Source organism: Abramis brama (assembly GCF_963993115.1).
Source record: "Abramis brama genome assembly, chromosome: 11".
NCBI lineage: Eukaryota > Metazoa > Chordata > Actinopteri > Cypriniformes > Leuciscidae > Abramis > Abramis brama.
In genome coordinates this window covers 249,850-272,806 of record NC_139973.1, presented here as the reverse complement: position 1 = coordinate 272,806, position 22,957 = coordinate 249,850, and the positions used below count along the sequence as shown (strand labels likewise).

Below are 22,957 nucleotides of genomic sequence, written 5' to 3'. Positions count from 1 at the left end.
AGAGGACATTCTAATTTATCTGAACCATCTGAAAACAAAGTCCATGAACTTGATGTAAAAAAGACGGACATGAACTCTCAGATACAATGATTTTCTAGAATGAATTTATGAAATCTTGTAGCTTGAAATTGTGACATCTGTGATTTGGAATGATTGCCAGACTGTTTAAAATCGCTGCATTTAGATTTGGATAACAGAATATGCATATATTAAACGTACAGCCCATATGATCTGTGTTGATCATACGACAGCCGATCACTTGATATGCAGCCAGTGGCATTAGATGAATAAAATGGATGCTGAAAGTAAAAATGAAGCGTGACACACATGCACACACACACACACACACACACACTAGGAGCACTAGTGCAGCTCCTAGCAACAGCACACACTTCCTTCAGTCACAGAATGTGTGTTAGAGTGAGTGAGACTCCATCAGTGTTATTAAAATATAAAACTGCTGCACAGATAGTGTTGCTGACTTTTTATAGCTCAGCATTCTTCACTAAAGCATTTACAGATATTTAGCAGTTTAGATATTTTAATAAGAAATCAATAACACACATCTTAGACTTGCCTTCATTATGAACCAGTTACTGAATGGATGTTTGTTAGAGAGCGAAGAGAAGTGACAGAAGGATAAAGCCTTACATTCACACACTAGTGAAGCTTTATTAGAGGGTTTCTTCAAGGTTACTGGAGTTGAATATCTGTGATAAAAGGGTTTTCAGGCGGTATTAAAACACAATGATAGACAGAATCCTCTCTCTCACACCAGGACATATTCAGTCTTTAGTCTAGGGTTAAGGTTAAAGTCAGTGTTAGGCTTTCAGTGGAGAAGAAATGCCACAAATGAGCAGATAACAGGACTGAACCAAACACTAACTCTTCCACTTAAAGAAAACTGTGGAAACTTTTCACAATCACTTTATATATTCATCATATATTTCATATCTGTCCTGTGTGTATGAAGTTATTGCATCTGAAATGCCAGTGAAAACACTCGATGATGACTCTTAATCTGCACTGACAGACCGAGATCTTCCTCAGAAATCACTATCAGCTCAAGTTTCCAAAAAGGTCAAGAAAGAGCGAAACGCTTCCAGCTCATCGCTGAGATTAAACAATGAACAACAAATGATGAACAATCAATCAAATTACTCTATCCAGATCAGCTCAGCTGAGAATGATTTTGATATCCAATTAGTCTAAACAAACAATCCAGATGTGTGTGTCAGATGTGTGTGTGTCAGAGCATTACAGGTGAACCTGAGCGCCGGGTCAAGCTCCCAAACACGCAATTACCCACACACACTCATTTACGCTGCTAATTAATGACAGACACTAACACTCACACTCTCACACACACACACTCATTTACACTGCTAATTCATGACAGACACTAGCACTCACATACACAAATGTATCTATAAGAAGACACACCACTTACACACTTTTTTAGAAATGTAAAATAATTGAACTATGAATAATTTTTTCCAAATGAAGACGTCCTCTAATGTCACCGAAAAGAGGTTGAGAGGTCAGAACTGAAGAAACATTACAAACTACCAAACTAGAGCTAACACACTCACTCACGTTCTGGATGGGTTAGTGAAGAACTCTTCAAGCTCTCTCTACCCAAGCGCTCCATTTGTTGCCGTGGCAACAGCACTGTTCCTGGCAAAAGTTCTTCTTCTAACCACTCTCAACCTCCATTTGTTTAACATATGAAACAAAAAAATACAGCAATCCCCCAAGGTGCCAAGTGCTGACCCTTCATGAAGGTCATTCTACTGCCAGTAAAAATAAACAAATCAATTTATCATGGGATGTCAGCATATATCTGAGTGTTTATTGATTCATATCTCTGTTTAAGCCTGAGGGCACATTGAGAGAAAGAGAGAGAGAAATGAACGTTTGAAAAGGAAATTCTTGCTTTAGAAATGATGGAATTGTGGAATGAGTTGAAGTGTTCTAGTGTTCATAGATAAACTCACGGCAAAGATCTTTCTCCTCCTTCGCTTTGAGATAAACAGAAGTTTGAAATGCGTGAGCAGTGATATACTGTTAGTGAACATCCGACACCGTCCACTGAAGAGAGCAGCGTTTACATGAATATATTAATATGTGCTTCGCGCTTTCCTCTCTATAACAGAATAAACACATAATAAAAACAACGGTGGAGAGAAACCGGCCGTTCAGCCGTGTTGTTTTAAAGGGATAGTTCACCCAAAAAATGAAAATTCTGTCAGTAATTACTCAGTTTGTTGCCTTGTGTGTTACAGGAGTGTGCTGTCTTGTGTGTTACAGGAGTGAGCTGTCTTGTGTGTTACAGGAGTGTGCTGTCTTGTGTGTTACAGGAGTGTGCTGTCTTGTGTGTTACAGGAGTGAGCTGTCTTGTGTGTTACAGGAGTGAGCTGTCTTGTGTGTTACAGGAGTGAGCTGTCTTGTGCGTTACAGGAGTGTGCTGTCTTGTGTGTTACAGGAGTGAGCTGTCTTGTGTGTTACAGGAGTGTGCTGTCTTGTGCGTTACAGGAGTGTGCTGTCTTGTGTGTTACAGGAGTGTGCTGTCTTGTGCGTTACAGGAGTGTGTTGCCTTGTGCGTTACAGGAGTGTGCTGTCTTGTGTGTTACAGGAGTGTGTTGTCTTGTGCATTACAGGAGTGAGTTGTCTTGTGCGTTACAGGAGTGTGCTGTCTTGTGTGTTACAGGAGTGTGCGTTACAGGAGTGTGCGGTCTTGTGCGTTACAGGAGTGTGCGTTACAGGAGTGTGCGGTCTTGTGTGTTACAGGAGTGTGCTGTCTTGTGTGTTACAGGAGTGAGCTGTCTTGTGTGTTACAGGAGTGAGCTGTCTTGTGCGTTACAGGAGTGTGCTGTCTTGTGTGTTACAGGAGTGAGCTGTCTTGTGTGTTACAGGAGTGTGCTGTCTTGTGCGTTACAGGAGTGTGCTGTCTTGTGTGTTACAGGAGTGTGCTGTCTTGTGCGTTACAGGAGTGTGTTGCCTTGTGCGTTACAGGAGTGAGCTGTCTTGTGTGTTACAGGAGTGTGCTGTCTTGTGTGTTACAGGAGTGTGTTGTCTTGTGCATTACAGGAGTGAGTTGTCTTGTGCGTTACAGGAGTGTGCTGTCTTGTGTGTTACAGGAGTGTGCGTTACAGGAGTGTGCGGTCTTGTGCGTTACAGGAGTGTGCGTTACAGGAGTGTGCGGTCTTGTGTGTTACAGGAGTGTGCTGTCTTGTGTGTTACAGGAGTGAGCTGTCTTGTGTGTTACAGGAGTGAGCTGTCTTGTGCGTTACAGGAGTGTGCTGTCTTGTGCGTTACAGGAGTGTGCTGTCTTGTGTGTTACAGGAGTGTGCTGTCTTGTGCGTTACAGGAGTGTGTTGCCTTGTGCGTTACAGGAGTGTGTTGTCTTGTGCGTTACAGGAGTGAGCTGTCTTGTGTGTTACAGGAGTGAGCTGTCTTGTGTGTTACAGGAGTGTGCTGTCTTGTGTGTTACAGGAGTGTGTTGTCTTGTGCATTACAGGAGTGAGTTGTCTTGTGCGTTACAGGAGTGTGCTGTCTTGTGTGTTACAGGAGTGTGCGTTACAGGAGTGTGCGGTCTTGTGCGTTACAGGAGTGTGCGTTACAGGAGTGTGCGGTCTTGTGTGTTACAGGAGTGAGTTGTCTTGTGCATTACAGGAGTGAGTTGTCTTGTGCGTTACAGGAGTGAGCTGTCTTGTGTGTTACAGGAGTGAGCTGTCTTGTGTGTTACAGGAGTGTGCTGTCTTGTGTGTTACAGGAGTGTGTTGTCTTGTGCATTACAGGAGTGAGTTGTCTTGTGCGTTACAGGAGTGTGCTGTCTTGTGTGTTACAGGAGTGTGCGTTACAGGAGTGTGCGGTCTTGTGCGTTACAGGAGTGTGCGTTACAGGAGTGTGCTGTCTTGTGTGTTACAGGAGTGTGTTGTCTTGTGCATTACAGGAGTGAGTTGTCTTGTGCGTTACAGGAGTGTGCTGTCTTGTGTGTTACAGGAGTGTGCGTTACAGGAGTGTGCGGTCTTGTGCGTTACAGGAGTGTGCGTTACAGGAGTGTGCGGTCTTGTGTGTTACAGGAGTGTGCTGTCTTGTGTGTTACAGGAGTGTGCTGTCTTGTGTGTTACAGGAGTGAGTTGTCTTGTGCGTTACAGGAGTGTGCGGTCTTGTGCGTTACAGGAGTGTGCGGTCTTGTGCGTTACAGGAGTGTGCTGTCTTGTGCGTTACAGGAGTGTGCTGTCTTGTGCGTTACAGGAGTGTGCTGTCTTGTGCGTTACAGGAGTGAGTTGTGTTACAGGAGTGTGCGGTCTTGTGTGTTACAGGAGTGTGAGGTTTTGTGTGTTACAGGAGTGTGTTGTCTTGTGTGTTACAGGAGTGTGAGGTATTGTGTGTTACAGGAGTGTGTTGTCTTGTGCGTTACAGGAGTGTGAGGTATTGTGTGTTACAGAAGTGTGAGGTATTGTGTGTTACAGGAGTGTGAGGTATTGTGTGTTACAGAAGTGTGAGGTATTGTGTGTTACAGGAGTGTGAGGTATTGTGTGTTACAGGAGTGTGAGGTATTGTGCATTACAGGAGTGTGAGGTATTGTGTGTTACTCTTCTGTACTCTTTCTGAACTCACCAGATCTCGTTTGTGCCTCACCTGCACCTTCACATTTCACATTCACAACTAAAGCTTTCTGTAAGGGTTAGTGATGGAGCTCTGACCACTGAAGCTCATGACTGACTGTCGCTCATGGACCTCGACACACATATTTGTCCTTCCAAGCTGCACTTCATAATTTACACTACTCTCGGTTGTCATGGTTTCTGCAGTAATGTTTGCAGATTTCTGCTAATCAAGGTCATCATGTGACAGAAGCTCGAGTCAAACCCATACATCTGAGCTGTAACTGCAGTGGAAACAGAATCACCCACGGCCGAAGGATCTAGCTCTCGCTACACTGATGAATCCTGAAGACATTTCCACTGGTCTGTGTGTGTCAGGAGTTTGTTGGGATGAATAAAGCAGGATCTCGTCGCCGCCTCTCATTCTCTCTCGGGCTTCATGCCAGCGAACACCCACACACTCCTGTATAATTCCTCACTCAAACACACTCAAACCTGCCACAGTGAGACCTGCAAAAAAAACATGGTTATGCATGAAACGGGAGAAACATCAAGCATTTAATTCATTAACAGCAGTATAATTCAATTATTATATTCAAATGTTCTTCTAGAAATATAAATGATATTAACAAATAAAAAGATATCTTTTTTTTTCTTCCCTTTCTTCATAATGTTATGTTTATTCTTAACATTAAAATAATCATGCAAAATAAGATTTATTTGCTCATATTTTTGTGGCAATCGTGATTATGATAATTGTGTCACTCAGTGGTCCAATCAGAGCGATGCTCAAGCGATTGTGTACTTTGTGTTTATTGTGTTGTTATGCCTCTATAGCAGACTGAACTGTGAGTCAGGATCACATACGCCTTCAGACGCCCACACACACACCCACGGGCCGTATGCACACACACACGCACGCACGCACGCGCAAACACACACACACACACACACACACGGGCCGTATGCACACACACACACACTCACACACACGCACACGGGCCGTATGCACACGCACACCCCCACGGGCCGTATGCACACACACACACTATCACGCACACACATGCACAGAGACACACACACACACACGGTCTGTATGCACACACACACACGGGCTGTATGCACACACACACACACACTCTCACGCACGCACAGAGACACACACACACACACACACACACACACACATGGGCTGTATGCACACACACACACAGATACACACACACTCTCACACACAGAGAGACACACACACGGGCCATATGCGCGCACACATACGGGGCGTATGCACGCACACACACACACACACACACAGAGAAAGACACACACACAGGCTGTATGCAAACACACACACACATACACTCACAGAGACACACACACACTCACAGGCCGCATGCATGCAAACACACACAGACACACACACCTACCGGCTGTATGCATGCGCACACGCATGATGCCTTGATGCCTTGGAGATGGAGATGGAGACTCGATGGAGATGGAGATGGAGATGGAGACTCGATGGAGATGGAGATGGAGATGGAGATGGAGACTCGATGGAGATGGAGATGGAGATGGAGACTCGATGGAGATGGAGATGGAGACTCGATGGAGATGGAGACTCGATGGAGATGGAGATGGAGATGGAGATGGAGATGGAGACTCGATGGAGATGGAGATGGAGATGGAGACTCGATGGAGATGGAGATGGAGACTCGATGGAGATGGAGACTCGATGGAGATGGAGATGGAGATGGAGACTCGATGGAGACTCGATGGAGATGGAGATGGAGACTCGATGGAGATGGAGATGGAGACTCGATGGAGATGGAGATGGAGACTCAATGGATATGGAGATGGAGACTCGATGGAGATGGAGACTCGATGGAGATGGAGATGGAGACTCGATGGAGATGGAGACTCGATGGAGATGGAGATGGAGACTCGATGGAGATGGAGATGGAGATGGAGACTCGATGGAGATGGAGATGGAGACTCGATGGAGATGGAGACTCGATGGAGATGGAGATGGAGACTCGATGGAGATGGAGATGGAGACTCGATGGAGATGGAGACTGAGACTCAGTGGAGATGGAGATGGAGACTCGATGGAGATGGAGAGACTGATTAGGGGGACAAGATCCCATCACACTTTCTGCTAATGTTTCTCTTTATTTCTGAAAGCTCTGCCTGCAGTGTGTGTTTGTGTGTGTGTGTGTGTGTGGTGTGTTTGTAGTGTGTTTGAGCTGCTTTCCTCTTATCAGGGTTGATGATGATTATTAAAGAGTGAGTCTAAGCCGACTAGTTCTCCTGCAGTCTGAAGCGTGGAGCGACACACACTCATTCTTGTCTCACACTCCCCATCTTAATGCTAACCAGCAGCAGAATGCTAATGAACGCTGATGTCTCTCTAAACGGACATTGATGACGCTTTTACAGACTAACTTCAACAGGCTCAGATCATGTGTGAAACCGGTTCGATTCTTAATGTGGAGTTCAGGGCTGAGAATCGCATCGTTTCCTGAGCCAAAGATCCATGCAGGAGTTCAGCTCTAACTGGGACTGAAAAGAAAATCTGCGCTGCTTTATTCAGTCGAGTGGTGAAACATGCGGTGAAACGGGTTGAAACTCTTCACGCTTTCTCTGCTGAAACACAAGCACTTCATTTATTATAATCTGATTCGACCTCAGTGATCTGACACTGGTAAAGCTGTCGCTGTGAGGAGAGATGGACCTGAGACAGTCAGAGATTAGACCCGGTGTAACGATCACACAAACGCATAAAAGCCTGTCTAAGATAATGCCTCTATTAATTAACATAATTATCTGGGGCCGTCCTGCATTAGACAGATGTAGGAACGAAGAGCCTGTGGGCGGCTGTCGTGTAAATGTGCTTCTGTACACGAGTGTGTGAATCAGGCTATCTGTGAGTGTGTTGGGGCTGAGAGCCCTCGAGAGAGTGTGTAGGCAGGGGTCCACACACACACACACACACACACACACGTGGGTGGAGAGGTATATGGAGTTAAGCCTGTTCACCGCCTGCCGATTGATCACTTGTGTGAATAAGAAAGAGAGAGAGAGAGAGAGAGAGAGAGAGAGAGCGCGAGAGAGAGAGAGAGAGAGAGAGAGAGAGAGAGAGAGAGAGAGAACAAGTGATTTTATATCACTGTGAGAAATACGCCGCTCACTCCAGATCATGCCAGTGAAGGACGACAGCTGAAAAACAAAACATGAAAAATAGAGGGCAGTGAAAGAAAGAAGAATAATGTGGAAAAATAAATGGGATGATGTAAGTTTGTGCTGACGTCTCAGGTAAGAACCTTTATCAGTGTGTGTGTGTGTGTGTGTGTGTGATATAAGTCTTGACACTGTTTGCTTCACTCAGCCTGAGAGTTTATGAAGTCTGTTCTTCCAGAGTCAGGAACAGAAAACAGAGATAAATATGATTCAGTGCAGCAGGAGATGTGATGGACAGACACACAGATCATGAAACTACAGAGCTCCAGAAATCAGTCCAGATTACATGTATATCAGAGACATGAATATGTGATCGGGCTCAGAGTTTAAACTCGTGTTTCTCTCCAGTTATGCAGAAGTTCGAGGGAAACGACGGTAACGCAGCTGAATGTTCATTTCATTCCGTTTGATCTTCTCTATATCATTACTATTCCTTATTAAAATCGTTGAAGGGCTCAACATGAATGATAAAGCAGCTTTATGAAGATCTCCAAAGTCACAACACGCGGATTGTTTGGTGGATGTGTAGAAAATCACCTCAGAACTCGCGAGCGTGCGCGTGCATATGACGCCTAAAATATTGTAACATCTAGTGCCTTTACTAGTTTAGACTTGTACAAAATCTGGACATTTGGGCGAATGAGAACTAGAGAATTAGGGTTCATTGTAAAAATGTATGGTTTTACAGACGTGTCCCTACTTATCCACACAGAAACTTAATCAGGTCATATAGCAACATCTGATCAAAATGATTCTTGCTTTTAACATTTGTGTTTCGTAGGCAGGGATGTTTTCTTACTGTTACAGTTCAATAGCTGTAAATCAGTTTCTTTTTTAAAGTAAATCTCAGAAGAGATCCATCCAGAACCCTATCAGAATGTAAAAGACCAGACAAGAGTATAGATATCTACTTACACTGGCTGAAGAATCATAGAACACATGCTTTGTAAAAAATAAACTGCTGCATTTTTTATAGATTGACTCAAGTGAAGCAGTTCTAAATCCAAACATCATCATCATCATCATCCAGATATAACAAGCAATTCAAATGATTGTATTTACCACTAATCTGGTCTAACAATAAAAGCTTTTGATTCCCAGCATCTGAAATAATCATACTAGACATTCATTAGTCCACACAATGCATTTGAGTGCATCTCTGAAAATATATTTTGCTCAACACACACAGACGCTGTCGCCCACACAGAGAATCATGGTGTGCAGGAGCCAAGGAGCAGTCGGAGGAAACCCTTTACTGAAGCATCCATTAGTATAACATCATAGGAGACACTTTGTAGATGTTACAGCAGAATCATTGAGGAAAACCATCATTAATATATAAACTAATTTAACTAGAAGAGGCGGATCTGAATCTGACTGTAGGCGTTTAAGCATTAAAGCGCTCGTGTCAGTCAGAATATCTAACCTCAAGCGTTTGCATGGCTGTTATAACACTTCCTGCATTAGAAAAATGAGAAGGGCACAAATGTTGCTGAAAACCTGATTTAGTCACTCAGATTGCAAGATAGGCTTATTGGGATTGTGTTGGAAGGTTTGGTTGTTCTAGAACTCAAGCTTTATTTGAATACTATATTAATTCACATCTCATTTATATGCGAGTAGTTTCTCCAGCACAGCGAATGACATTCCTTTGTGTCTCCATGAATGGCGTCACTGATCTTCCCATTGAGAAAATGCCCGTAAGCTCCGCCCCCTGACACGATAGGTCATACCCTGTAGGCTCCGCCCCCTGACACAATAGGTCAGAACACAGAGGCTCCACCCACCTCTCCACCACCACGCCTCTCTTTAAAGGGCCAGACCTGCAACATGTGACTCGATTTCAGCGTGGGAGTAAAAAGGGGAGAGAAGAACAGATCAGGACAGGAATGAAGGGAAACTGGAGGAGAGGAACGAAGGAAAGGTGGAGGTATAAAGAGGGTTTCCGCTGGTCTGGGACGTGAGTACTACATTTTGCAATGTCATCATGGTTTTATTGTGCCAGACAAGTACAATGTGACTTGTGTCCTGTGACACATTTTTGTGATGGAAAAAAGGAGGAATGTGATAAAGTGTAGTGAAGTATATAATGTGAAGCAAAGAAAATTAAACAAGAACACAGGAGTGTTTGTGGACTGATAGTGGTTCGGTCTGACCGCACCGGCCCTGTGAAGTAGATTACTCATTAAACTCAAGATGGATGCCGACAAACACTAACCTTAACCCGCTTCTTCATGCTTTCACAGGGTGAGAGAATGAAACTCCTGCGCTCTTCCCTGAGAAACACCAGGATTTCACACCGGACTCACTGGGAACGAAGAGAAAACCCTGGAAAAGCAACTGAGTGAGTGGAAAACAGGAGTTTGCAAATTAGTATCTCAATGTCTCAGTATCTCAATGTCTCAATATCTCAGTATCTCAATATCTCAATATCTCAGTATCTCAATATCTCAATATCTCAGTATCTCAATATCTCAATATCCCAGTATCTCAGTATCTCAGTATCTCAATATCTCAGTATCTCAATATCTCAGTATCTCAATATATCTCAGTATCTCAGTATCTCAATGTCTCAGTATCTCAATGTCTCAGTATCTCAGTATCTCAGTATCTCAATATATCTCAGTATCTCAATGTCTCAGTATCTCAATGTCTCAGTATCTCAGTATCTCAATATATCTCAGTATCTCAATGTCTCAGTATCTCAATGTCTCAGTATCTCAGTATCTCAATATATCTCAGTATCTCAATGTCTCAGTATCTCAGTATATCTCAGTATCTCAGTATCTCTATATATCTCACCATCTCAATGTCTCAATATCCCAATGTCTCAGAATATCAATATCTCAATATATCTCAATATATCTCAGTATCTCAATATATCTCAGTATCTCAATATATCTCAATGTCTCAGTATCTCAATGTCTCAGTATCTCAATGTCTCAGTATCTCAGTATCTCAATATATCTCAGTATCTCAATGTCTCAGTATCTCAATGTCTCAGTATCTCAGTATCTCAATATATCTCAGTATCTCAATGTCTCAGTATCTCAATGTCTCAGTATCTCAGTATCTCAATATATCTCAGTATCTCAATGTCTCAGTATCTCAGTATATCTCAGTATCTCAGTATCTCAGTATCTCTATATATCTCACCATCTCAATGTCTCAATATCCCAATGTCTCAGAATATCAATATCTCAATATATCTCAATATATCTCAGTATCTCAATATATCTCAGTATCTCAATATATCTCAGTATCACAATATCTCAGTATCTCAATGTATCTCAATATCTCAATCTCAATATCTCAATATCTCAATATCTCAATATATCTCAGTATCTCAATATCTCAGTATCTCAATATCTCAGTGTCTCAGTATCTAAATGTCTCAGTATCTCAATGTCTCAATATCTCAGTGTCTCAGTATCTCAATATATCTCAGTATCTCAATATATCTCAGTATCTCAATGTATCTCAGTATCTCAATATCTCAGTATCTCAGTATCTCAATGTGTCAGTATCTCAATATATCTCAGTATCTCAATATCTCAGTATCTCAATGTATCTCAGTATCTCAATATATCTCAGTATCTCAAAATCTCAATGTCTCAGTATCTCAATCTCAATATATCTCAGTATCTCAATATATCTCAGTATCTCAATATATCTCAGTATCTCAATATATCTCAGTATCTCAATGTATCTCAGTATCTCAGTATCTCAATATCTCAGTATCTCAATGTCTCAGTATCTCAATATATCTCAGTATCTCAATATCTCAGTATCTCAATGTATCTCAGTATCTCAATATATCTCAGTATCTCAAAATCTCAATGTCTCAGTATCTCAATATCTCAATATATCTCAGTGTCTCAATGTCTCAGTATCTCGATATATCTCAGTATCTCAATATCTCAGTATATCTATGTATCTCCGTATCTCAATATATCTCAGTATCTCAAAATCTCAATGTCTCAGTATCTCAATATATCTCAGTATCTCAATATCTCAGTATCTCTATGTATCTCAGTATCTCAATATATCTCAGTATCTCAAAATCTCAATGTCTCAATGTCTCAATATCTCAATATATCTCAGTATCTCAATGTCTCAGTATCTCAATGTCTCAATATCTCAATATCTCAATATCTCAATATCTCAGTATCTCAATGTCTCAGTGTCTCAATGTCTCTGTATCTCAGTGTGTCTCAGTGTCTCAATGTCTCAATATCTCAATATCTCAGTATCTCAATATATCAGTGTCTCAATGTCTCAGTATCTCAATATATCAGTGTCTCAATGTCTCAGTGTCTCAGTATCTCAATTTCTCAATATCTCAATGTCTCAGTATCTCAATGTCTCTATCTCAATGTCTCAGTATCTCAATGTCTCAGTATCTCAATATCTCAGTATCTCAATGTCTCAATAAGTGTCTCAATGTCTCAATATCTCAATGTCTCAATATCTCAGTATCTCGATGTCTCATGTCATCGTGCAACTGACGAGAGAGAGAAGGACAGAAGAGTGTGTGTGACAAGAGAGAGAGGACAGAAGAGTGTGTGTGATGAGAGAGAAGGACAGAAGAGTGTGTGTTTAACACACGAAACACAGAAACACACACACCTTCACCTGAGGAACTGAAGCATCTCACAGATTGACTGCGTTCGCCTTCACACCTGAAACATCATTCAGCAATCCCATAATGCTCACTGAACAAGAACCGGCACTTCCTGCTAAACTCTAAATCTTGTATAATTATCTTTCATTAGTTTGAGGTACATCGAATATTTAGACTTTTCAGGCAAAAGTTGTGAAAACTCCAAAGAAACAGCAGCAGTTTCAGCTGTTGAAACACATTCATCAACAGCTTCTCAGCAGAGACACCGGCTGCAGCTTCACCATTGTGTGAGTGTGTGTGTGTGTGAGAGAGTGAGTGAGTGAGTGAGAGTGAGAGTGAGAGTGAGAGAGAGTGAGAGAGTGAGAGAGAGAGAGAGAGAGAGAGAGTGAGAGAGAGAGAGAGAGAGAGAGACACTGAAACTCTGTCTGTCTCTCACAGGAGTTCTCACGCACACACACACTGAGCTGAAACTCTTCCTTTCTGTCTCTCACAGGAGTTCACACACACACACACTGAGACGAGAGAGAAGGATCTGCTCTGATTGACAGCGAGTGTCTAACGTCCCTCTTCCTAACAAATCATGGAAAACTGGAGTGTCATGTGACATCGTGGAAATAGGAGATGATGCGAGTGGGAAAAAGAGCATCACAAGTCAGTCATGTGACCGAGCGAGGACAACTTTTGTCATCACTGAGAACTCAACAGTTAGGAAACAATAAAGAGCTATTCTGTACAGGTGTATCGTGTGTGTGTGACGTATCCTAACCCTGGTGGTGTGTGTGACGTGTTCCACGCTAGTGTGTGTGGCGTATCCTAACCCTGGTGTGTGTGACGTATCTCACCCTCGTGGTGTGTGTGACTTATCCTAACCCTGGTGGTGTGTGTGACGTGTTCCACGCTGGTGTGTGTGACGTATCCTAACCCTGGTGTGTGTGACGTATCCTAACCCTGGTGTGTGTGACGTATCCTAACCCTGGTGGTGTGTGTGACGTGTTCCACGCTAGTGTGTGTGGCGTATCCTAACCCTGGTGTGTGTGACGTATCTTACCCTCATGTGTGTGACGTATCTCACCCTCGTGGTGTGTGTGACGTATCCTAACCCTGGTGGTGTGTGACGTGTTCCACGCTGGTGTGTGTGACGTATCCTAACCCTGGTGTGTGTGACGTATCCTAACCCTGGTGGTGTGTGTGACGTGTTCCACGCTAGTGTGTGTGACGTATCCTAACCCTGGTGTGTGTGATGTATCTCACCCTGGTGGTGTGTGTGACGTATCCTAACCCTGGTGTGTGTGACGTATCCTAACCCTGGTGGTGTGTGTGACGTGTTCCACGCTAGTGTGTGTGACGTATCCTAACCCTGGTGTGTGTGATGTATCTCACCCTGGTGGTGTGTGTGACGTGTTCAAACGCTGGTACAGTGGGGAGAACAGGTATTTGATGCACTGCCGATTTTGCAGGTTTTCCCACTTACAAAGCATGTAGAGGTCTGTAATTTTTATCATAGGTACACTTCAACTGTGAGAGACGGAATCTAAAACAAAAATCCAGAAAATCACATTGTATGATTTGTAAGTAATTAATTTGCATTTTATTGCATGACGTAAGTATTTGATACATCAGAAAAGCAGAGCTTAATATCTGGTACAGAAACCTTTGTTTGCAATTACAGAGATCATACGTTTCCTGCAATTCTTGACCAGGTTTACACACACTGCAGGGATTCTGGCCCACTCCTCCATACAGACCTTCTCCAGATCCTTCAGGTGTCGGGGCTGTCGCTGGGCAATACGGACTTTCAGCTCCTCCAAAGATTCTCTATTGGGTTCAGGTCTGGAGACTGGCTAGGCCACTCCAGGACCTTGAGATGCTTCTTACAGAGCCACTCCTTAGTTGCCCTGGCTGTGTGTTTCGGGTCGTTGTCATGCTGGAAGACCCAGCCACGACCCATCTTCAATGCTCTTACTGAGGGAAGGAGGTTGTTGGCCAAGATCTCGCTATACATGGCCTCATCCATCCTCCCCTCAATACGGTGCAGTCGTCCTGTCCCCTTTGCAGAAAAGCATCCCCAAAGAATGATGTTTCCACCTCCATGCTTCACGGTTGGGATGGTGTTCTTGGGGTTGTACTCATCCTTCTTCTTCCTCCAAACACGGCGAGTGGAGTTTAGACCAAAAAGCTCTACTTCTGTCTCATCAGACCACATGACCTTCTCCCATTCCTCCTCTGGATCATCCAGATGGTCATTGGCAAACTTCAGACGGGCCTGGACATGCGCTGGCTTGAGCAGGGGGACCTTGTGTGCGCTGCAGGATTTTAATCCATGACGGCGTAGTGTGTTACTAATGGTTTTCTTTGAGACTGTGGTCCCAGCTCTCTTCAGGTCATTGACCAGGTCCTGCCGTGTAGTTCTGGGCTGATCCCTCACCTTCCTCATGATCATTGATGCCCCACGAGGTGAGATCTTGCATGGTGCCCCAGACCGAGGGAGATTGACCGTCATCTTGAACTTCTTTCATTTTCTAATAATTGCGCCAACAGTTGTTGCCTTCTCACCAAGCTGCTTGCCTATTGTCCTGTAGCCCATCCCAACCTTGTGCAGGTCTACAATTTTATCCCTGATGTCCTTACACAGCACTCTGGTCTTGGCCATTGTGGAGAGGTTGGAGTCTGTTTGATTGAGTGTGTGGACAGGTGTCTTTTATACAGGTAACAAGTTCAAACAGGTGCAGTTAATACAGGTAATGAGTGGAGAACAGGAGGGCTTCTTAAAGAAAAACTAACAGGTCTGTGAGAGCCGGAATTCTTACTGGTTGGTAGGTGATCAAATACTTATGTCATGCAATAAAATGCAAATTAATTATTTAAAAATCATACAATGTGATTTTCTGGATTTTTGTTTTAGATTCCGTCTCTCACAGTTGAAGTGTACCTATGATAAAAATTACAGACCTCTACATGCTTTGTAAGTGTGAGAACCTGCAAAATCGGCAGTGCATCAAATACCTGTTCTCCCCACTGTATGTGTGACGTATCTCACCCTAGTGTGTGTGACGTGTTCCACGCTGGTGTGTGAGACGTATCTTAACCCTGGTGTGTGTGTGTGTGTGTGACGTATCCAAACCCTGGTGGTGTGTGTGTGACGTATCCAAACCCTGGTGGTGTGTGTGTGACGTATCCAAACCCTGGTGGTGTGTGTGACATATCCAAACCCTGGTGGTGTGTGTGACATATCCAAACCCTGGTGGTGTGTGACGTATCCTAACCCTGATGTGTGTGTGACGTATCCTAACCCTGGTGGTGTGTGTGACGTATCCTAACCCTGGTGTGTGTGTGACGTATCCAAACCCTGGTGGTGTGTGTGACGTATCCTAACCCTGGTGGTGTGTGTGACGTATCTCACCCTGGTGTGTGTGTCGTATCCTAACCCTGGTGTGTGTGACATATCCGAACCCTGATGTGTGTGTGACGTATCCTAACTCTGGTGGTGTGTGTGACGTATCCTAACCCTGGTGGTGTGTGTGTGTGTGTGTGCAAGTGCATGAGTCTCCTGATCCAGGATTTGTCCTGTTTAACTCTGATGTTCAGTCTCTGAGACTCTCTTCCAGCACATCTGCAGTTACAGTTATACACAATATATATATTATATACTGTTATATGATCAGCTGAGAGTAATGACCTATTCCTGACTCTCTTCCATGAGCTAGTCTCCTTCACAGATGATGTGTGTGCTCTCTCTCCTCAGATGATGTGTGTTCTCTCTCTCCTCATCTCTCCTGCAGGGGCGAGCGAGTCTAGTGTCCATCTTCTGCTCAGTGGTCAGTGTAGGTCCTGTGGTCATCAGCAGCTACATCTGGCTACTGGGTCTCTGATGGACACCTGTCCGTCAAACAGCATCACAGAGGAGGAACACACTCACACACGAGACGGTGGAGGAACACACACACACACACACACACACACACACACACACACACACACACACACACACTGATGCGCTTCTGAACCTGGCACACAGTGTAGAGATCTGTGTTTGTAACTACAGCTACATCGTCTGCTGGGTTTCAGAGTCGCTTCACACTGACGAGGGTTCAGTCGAGATCAGGAGCGTTTACTTCAAGCAGTCTTTAAATTATTCAATAAAGTTTGGAGATATTTGTCATTTGTCAAACGAGAATATTTGTCTTTGTTCAGTGTCCATCAGCAATGTTAAACACTCGCGTGCACTTCTGTGATACCAGAGTGTCAACTACACACACTCACACACACTAAGTGTCTAAGTGGTGTCCGCAAAATAATATAGAATTCATAGACAATTGGAAAAGTTTTTGGGCCAGACCTGACCTGTTGAAAAGAGATGGTATTCATCCCTCCTGGGATGGTGCTGCTCTTCTCTCTAGTAATATGGCACATAGTCTTAGAGCTCAAACATGACAATCTGGGGCTCAGGTCAGGAAGCAGACAGACTGGCTCAACCGACCGTCTGCTAGCGGCCTCGCGTCACCAAGGTCAGATAAATCCCATCACATAGAGCCTCTTTCACCTAGATATCATCACATAGAGACTGTTTCTGTTCCCTGAATTAGGACATACAAAAAACTTCCAAACCCATCTAAGGGTAAAAATTTAATTGATGTTCAACAAATAAAAAACAGATATAATACAAATGAGCAAATGATAAAACTTGGGTTGCTGAATATTAGATCCCTTACTTCAAAAGCACTTATTGTTAATGATATGATTACAGACTATAATCTAGATGTGCTGTGTTTGACAGAAACCTGGCTAAAACCAAACTTTAAATGAGTAATTACGGTTATAAACATGAGCCTCGTCTGAAAGGCAAAGGGGGAGGTCAAGTCAAGTCAAGTCGAGTTACCTTTATTTATATAGCGCTTTTTACAATACAGATTGCATCAAAGCAGCTTCACAGTGATATGAAAATAATATAACAAAGTTTGTTTCTAGAAGAAAATTGCTTCATCGTCCACCCTAAGTAAGGCAGATCAAAAATATTGTTGAATATTAAATGTCCCCAACTAAGCAAGACAAAAGCCAAGGCAATAGTGGAGGAACTGAAACTCCATCAGTGACAGAATGGAGAAAAAAACCTCAGGAGAACCCAGACTCAGTCTCTCAGTTCTCCTCTGGCCAACCAGCGAACAGTGTATGATTATGATCCAGGCAGCATTACAGGTCAGAGGTCAGATTGGATCAGAACATTCAGAATATTTATCCAGTTCCTCTGGTTGAAGATCGGAGTCATCACGCCGGTATGGAGACGATTTTGTTGAGGATCAGAGCCGATGGCTGTGGTGTCGATGAGGCCTTCACAGGGCTGATGAGGCTGGCACTGCAGGGATGCGTTGTCATCATGTCCAGGCGCAGGTCCTTCATCTGATCTGGATACGGCCGGGATCCGGCGGACTGCAGTAAACAGGGGAGGGACTGGTCAACACTTCAGGACTGCGTTGTCATCGTGTCCAGGCGCAGGTCCTTCTTCGGATCTGGAGTGTGTGTGTGTGTGTGTGCAGGGGCGTAGCCAGGACATTATTTCTGGGGGGGGCCAGCTTGGGCCAGTCTTTTATTTGGGGTGGCACTTGATTGTCAAAAACTACTATTTTAAAACTCACGCACCGCGTCACTCAGAGTAGTGGTTTTCCCGCGGCTCGTCAGGCCATAAACAATGGATTGAACTTCCTTATGGACACTAATAATGTCTTATTGATAATCCATGTTATTGGGATGGGTGCTTAGATAATGTGCGAGTGCGATGTGTCATGATTATGTGAGGGGTTAGGGACCTTAACATGAGACGGGGATGTTTTTAGTGCAAATGACAGTCTAAAATGGATTTTACGCGTCGCAAACGGAACGCTTCAGTTACGTGCCTGGTGTAGCTTACCCCTAAGGGCCGTTACATAGTCGCCATTATGCGTTGATGTGTAGCCAAATGTGTCGTCCTAGTTTTTGATACGCGACGCGCCGATGCACGCAATACTATGCGTTGTCGGTGGGGGCGACATTGCACATTACAATGTACAAGTATTGTACATTAATGGCGCTTTTCCACTGCATGGTACGGCTCGGTTCGGCTCGGTACGGTTCGACTCGGCGCGGAACGGTTCGGCTCGCTTCGCTTTTCCACTGCGTGGTACGACTCGACTCGGCACGGTTCGGTTCGCTTTAGCTCGGGTGCTTTTCCACTGCAGTTAGTAACGCTTCAAAGTGGGTGGGACTGATCGTTATAGTTGCCGTCTCTACTGCCATGATATCATCATATTAAATGCGAATTTTTCATTCCGTGTTTCCCCATCCACTCCTCGGCAACCAACGAGAGGAACGTCTGCACCTCGTCCACTGACCACGATTCAGCCATTTCTTTTTTTGAAGTTTATACTTTTTTTTTTTCTCTTTTTTTTAAAGCAAATACTTTTAAAACAGGCGCTACAGCGTTGGCTGTTGTCTACTGGCTATTTAAATCTAGCGGGTTTAGTGTCTCGTGTCATAAATACAATGACGCTGGTAGTGATGATTCTGTCTGACCAATCAGTGATCTGCAGTGTTTTCACGTCACATTTTAGTATCGGTACGGTACGCTTGGAACCTCAACAGAGGTGGTACCATTTAAAGCGAGCCGAAGCAAGCCGTACCGTACCGTACCATGCAGTGGAAATGCGCCAAAAGTGAGCCGTACCGAACCGAGCCGTACCGTACCATGCAGTGGAAATGCGCCAAAAGTGAGCCGTACCGAACCGAGCCGTACCGTACCATGCAGTGGAAAAGCGCCAAAGCGTGCCGTACCGAACCGAGCCGTACCGCACCATGCAGTGGAAAAGCGCCATAAGTGACACATTGACAGCTCGCTATCCAGAGATAATCATACAAGTTTGCAAAAATAACAGCAGCAGCCCAACTCAACTCACTCTGCCACCCTTCCTCTATGTCGACACATTCTTACACATTAAACTGAGTGAGAAGATAACTATATGATCTTATCATTTCAATTATGCTTTCAAGTATCACCAACTTGCTCACCTGTTAGTTACAGTGGTATCCAGTGGTTAGCTGCTAGTCTCCATTAAGCGCTGTCAGAATGCAGGCACGTAATGTCTTGCACTGTTGATGGGGACGTGACCCAACTTGTTGCTAATATGGGACTTGTAGTGTAAGTGACAAATTACTTGATAAAAAAAAAAAAAAAAAATGCATACATTTCAGCTTCCTTTAGACCGTTTCTGTTCAGGAGGGTTTTTTTAAAATTAAATTTCTTTTCCCCATCCTCAGACTGGGGGTGGGGCCGTGAGGTTGGGGGGGCCGAGCCTTGACCAGTGGTGGCCGTGGCCCCCCCTGGCCACCACGTAGCTATACGTCTCCATACCGGCGTGATGACTCCGATCTTCAACCAGAGGAACTGGATAAATATTCTGAATGTTCTGATCCAATCTGACCTCTGCCCCGTGTGTGTGTGTCCAGGCGCAGGTCCTTCATCTGATCTGGATACGGCCTGGATCCGGCGGACTGCTGTAAACCTCGCTAAAACCTGAACACGCAATGCACATCTGCATGCTCGTCTGCGTTTTCGCAGGTTTGCGTTTTTTGAGGTTTGCGCCGAGATAACGGATAATCGTTTGCACCTTCTAACCTATTTCAGGGAGTGCGTTCTCGAGACACCAGGCACTGTTTTGTGCGGACGGGCGGCCGGAGCGCGTTAAGGGTTTTCCTGTGAGAGCGGTGTCGTGTTAGCGGCCCCCAAGTTTATAACTAATGATCTTCGCAACGGAAGTGAATCAATCAACCAAAACTAACTTTAGCTGGACAATAACTTTATTCTAGAGCTGCTGTAAAGCCTAAACAATCTGTTACTTTAAGTTCCTATTATCACTGTAAAGCTGCTTTGAAACAATCGATAGTTTAAAGCGCTGTATAAATGAAGGAGACTTGACTTGACAAGAGATGTGCTCAGTAACACACGTCAGAAAGACTGATTCAGAGTCGAGACCCCTTCGAGTGGCTCCTGAAGCACAAAGACCCAGACAGCAGCAGAGTCGGGCCCACATCCGGCCCAGATCCAGAACACATCCGGATCCAGACCTGGGCCGACTCTAAGCTGCTGTCTGCGGAGGAAACTCTTCTCTCTCAGCCACAGGGGGATCTGGGTAAACGAGGAACATGCTGGACGGAGCCGTGAGACGTAAACAAGTCCTTTTGTGAATGTTTGTCAGTGAAAGACATGACATGAGAGGCTGATGAACTTTAACCTTTCTGGACATTTCAAAGCCTGTTCAATTGTAACTGACCTCACGAGAGTAAACAAACATTACACAAATTAGATGTAATTACGATACACAACACTGGCGAACGGGTCTCGCTGCTAACCCTTTCAGCAGGTCTTGCCCAAAAAGAACAACACTATTGGTTATAGGGGGAATATAAACACGCCAAAGAGCAGATGAAAACCGAAGTTTTGTTGAAAGAAAATCTTGACGCGAGGAGATAACGGACTATTGAAGCAGATATATTCGTCATTCAAAAAGGAAAGCGAAACGAAGACTGCATACAAAGCTGCGCTTGCTTACCATTTTGAAAATCAATCATGCTGATCACGTTCTTTTGGTGCGTTCAAGTCATCTCGTAAAGATCGAATTTACGAGTTGAACGTGCATGAGCGCCACCACAAAGGCGTAAATACGAGTGGGAAGCTCAGGATTTTCTTTATGAGTTGTTTACGAGTCAGTAAGCAACATGGCAGAATACCACAATACTTAAAGGTATTTAGCAGTGATATTGTCAGGATTTTCTATTTACAGCAAAGTAAGCTAATCGCCTGCACAGAATATGATGGCATTGTAATATAACAATGTAATATGTAACGATAAAGTTTGCAGTGGCTTCATAAATGAATTAAAAACCAAAGTACACCTGATGCACATTTCTCTGCTCTTCATTTTCTAGAACTAGAGTTTAAGAACCTTGCTGTATTTTTGTAAGCATTCGCTAAACTGAACCACCAATCAGAGTTCTCTCTCACCGCCCGATTCTACATGCTGAATCGGCCAAAAAACACAACAGCGTCCGAATAGAACCGAACAATCAGAAACGCCCCGTTGGCTTGATGTGTGAACAATTAAAACAGATGCGATGTCTTCATAAAGACGAGGACTTTCACGTATCGACACATACTTAATACAAGTGCATGAAAATGTTGACAACTTGTTTAATAACTCATAAAACATTCTTCAAACAATAAAACAATTTAATAGTTTCTGTACAATGCTTACTAAGCAGTTTAATTCTATATAGAAAAATGCAGGAGTAGTTTAAATAACCAAACTCCTTCAAATTTAATGGCAGGTACTCTGGGAAAAATAACAGCATTCCATCCACAAATATCTTCAAGCAATAAATATGTATTTATAAATAGTGTAAATGTACATCAGGATTAGAAACAAACGAGGAAGGAAAAAAAACACAGACATTTTAAACGTTATTCCTTACTCTATGTGCAACCCATTTTTCTTTGTGACTTGGCTGTTATGTTTTTCCACAATGTTTTCCTTTTTCTTACCTAAGAAACAAAATATTGAACATGGTGTCAAAATAACAAGACAGGAAAAACATAAAAGCAGTAAAAAATTATATATATATATATATATATATATATATATATATATATATATATATATATATATATATATATATATATATATATATATAACCTAATTCTTCACATTACAAATATTTTTTTGTAGATTTTGCCATCCAAAGTCATCGTAAAATCGATATCTACCATACAAAAAGCTAGGCTAGCGCTCCTTCGTGAAGGCGAACCCTTGAGACACAAGGAAAAGATTTCAGGTTTCAGCATGTTAACAAAATACAAAAAGAACGTCTCAAGTCAGTAGTCTGTAAGTGACGATGCCAGTTGTGATTGACACTATGTACAAAAACAAGTTTCCCATAATTTCCTCCCCAGTTTTTGTGATTAGTTTCTCACGTGAAGCAGCGGCGAGCCGGTGTGGAGAGGAAGTTAGCTCACTACCGCCCCCTGTAGGCCATAACCACACACTGTAGTTATAGACCGCCCCCTGCAGGCCATAACCACATACTGCAGTTATAGACCGCCCCCCGCAGGCCATAACCACACACTGCAGTTATAGACCACCCCCCCGCAGGCCATAACCACACACTGCAGTTATAGACCGCCCCCCGCAGGCCATAACCACACACTGCAGTTATAGACCGGTTGCATAGACACACACAGCCGCTGGAGTCGACGGTCCCGTGTGCTCGCGAGAGACGACACCACTGTCCTGAATATCAGAAACGGTCCGTTAATAGAGTTCCTGTAATGTGATATCCACATGTAGAGCATCTTAATGTCAAGATGAAGACGAATGAAGAGCAGGAGCCTGAAAAACACAAGGTGAGCAAAGTGTGTTATTCCAAATGCTCACGTTACACACACACACACTCTCTCACACACACA

General features: G+C 43.6%; 1 protein-coding gene and 1 long non-coding RNA gene across 5 annotated transcripts in view; one reads left to right on the top strand and one right to left on the bottom strand.

The window, feature by feature from the left end:
* Positions 1–7,738: 7,738 nt before the first annotated feature.
* On the top strand, positions 7,739–13,374 carry LOC311092814. Of its 2 annotated transcripts, none has more exons than XR_014608316.1 (3): positions 7,739–7,922; positions 10,094–10,191; positions 12,965–13,374. It is a non-coding gene; the product is annotated as an uncharacterized lncRNA (long non-coding RNA). The 2 variants fall into 2 exon arrangements; XR_014608317.1 differs by lacking the exon at positions 7,739–7,922 and adding an exon at positions 9,669–9,807.
* Positions 13,375–21,665: 8,291 nt separating this feature from the next.
* kdm6al (lysine (K)-specific demethylase 6A, like) overlaps positions 21,666–22,957 on the bottom strand; it is a gene marked incomplete at its 5' end in the record, with an annotated part of 71,395 nt that continues 70,103 nt past the window's right edge. For all 3 annotated transcript variants that reach the window (XM_084129760.1, XM_084129761.1, XM_084129762.1), the window contains one exon: positions 21,666–22,880. In XM_084129760.1, coding sequence (XP_083985886.1) covers positions 22,851–22,880 — 30 coding nt within the window. In that variant the 3' untranslated portion in view covers positions 21,666–22,850. The remainder of the gene's footprint in view (positions 22,881–22,957) is intronic.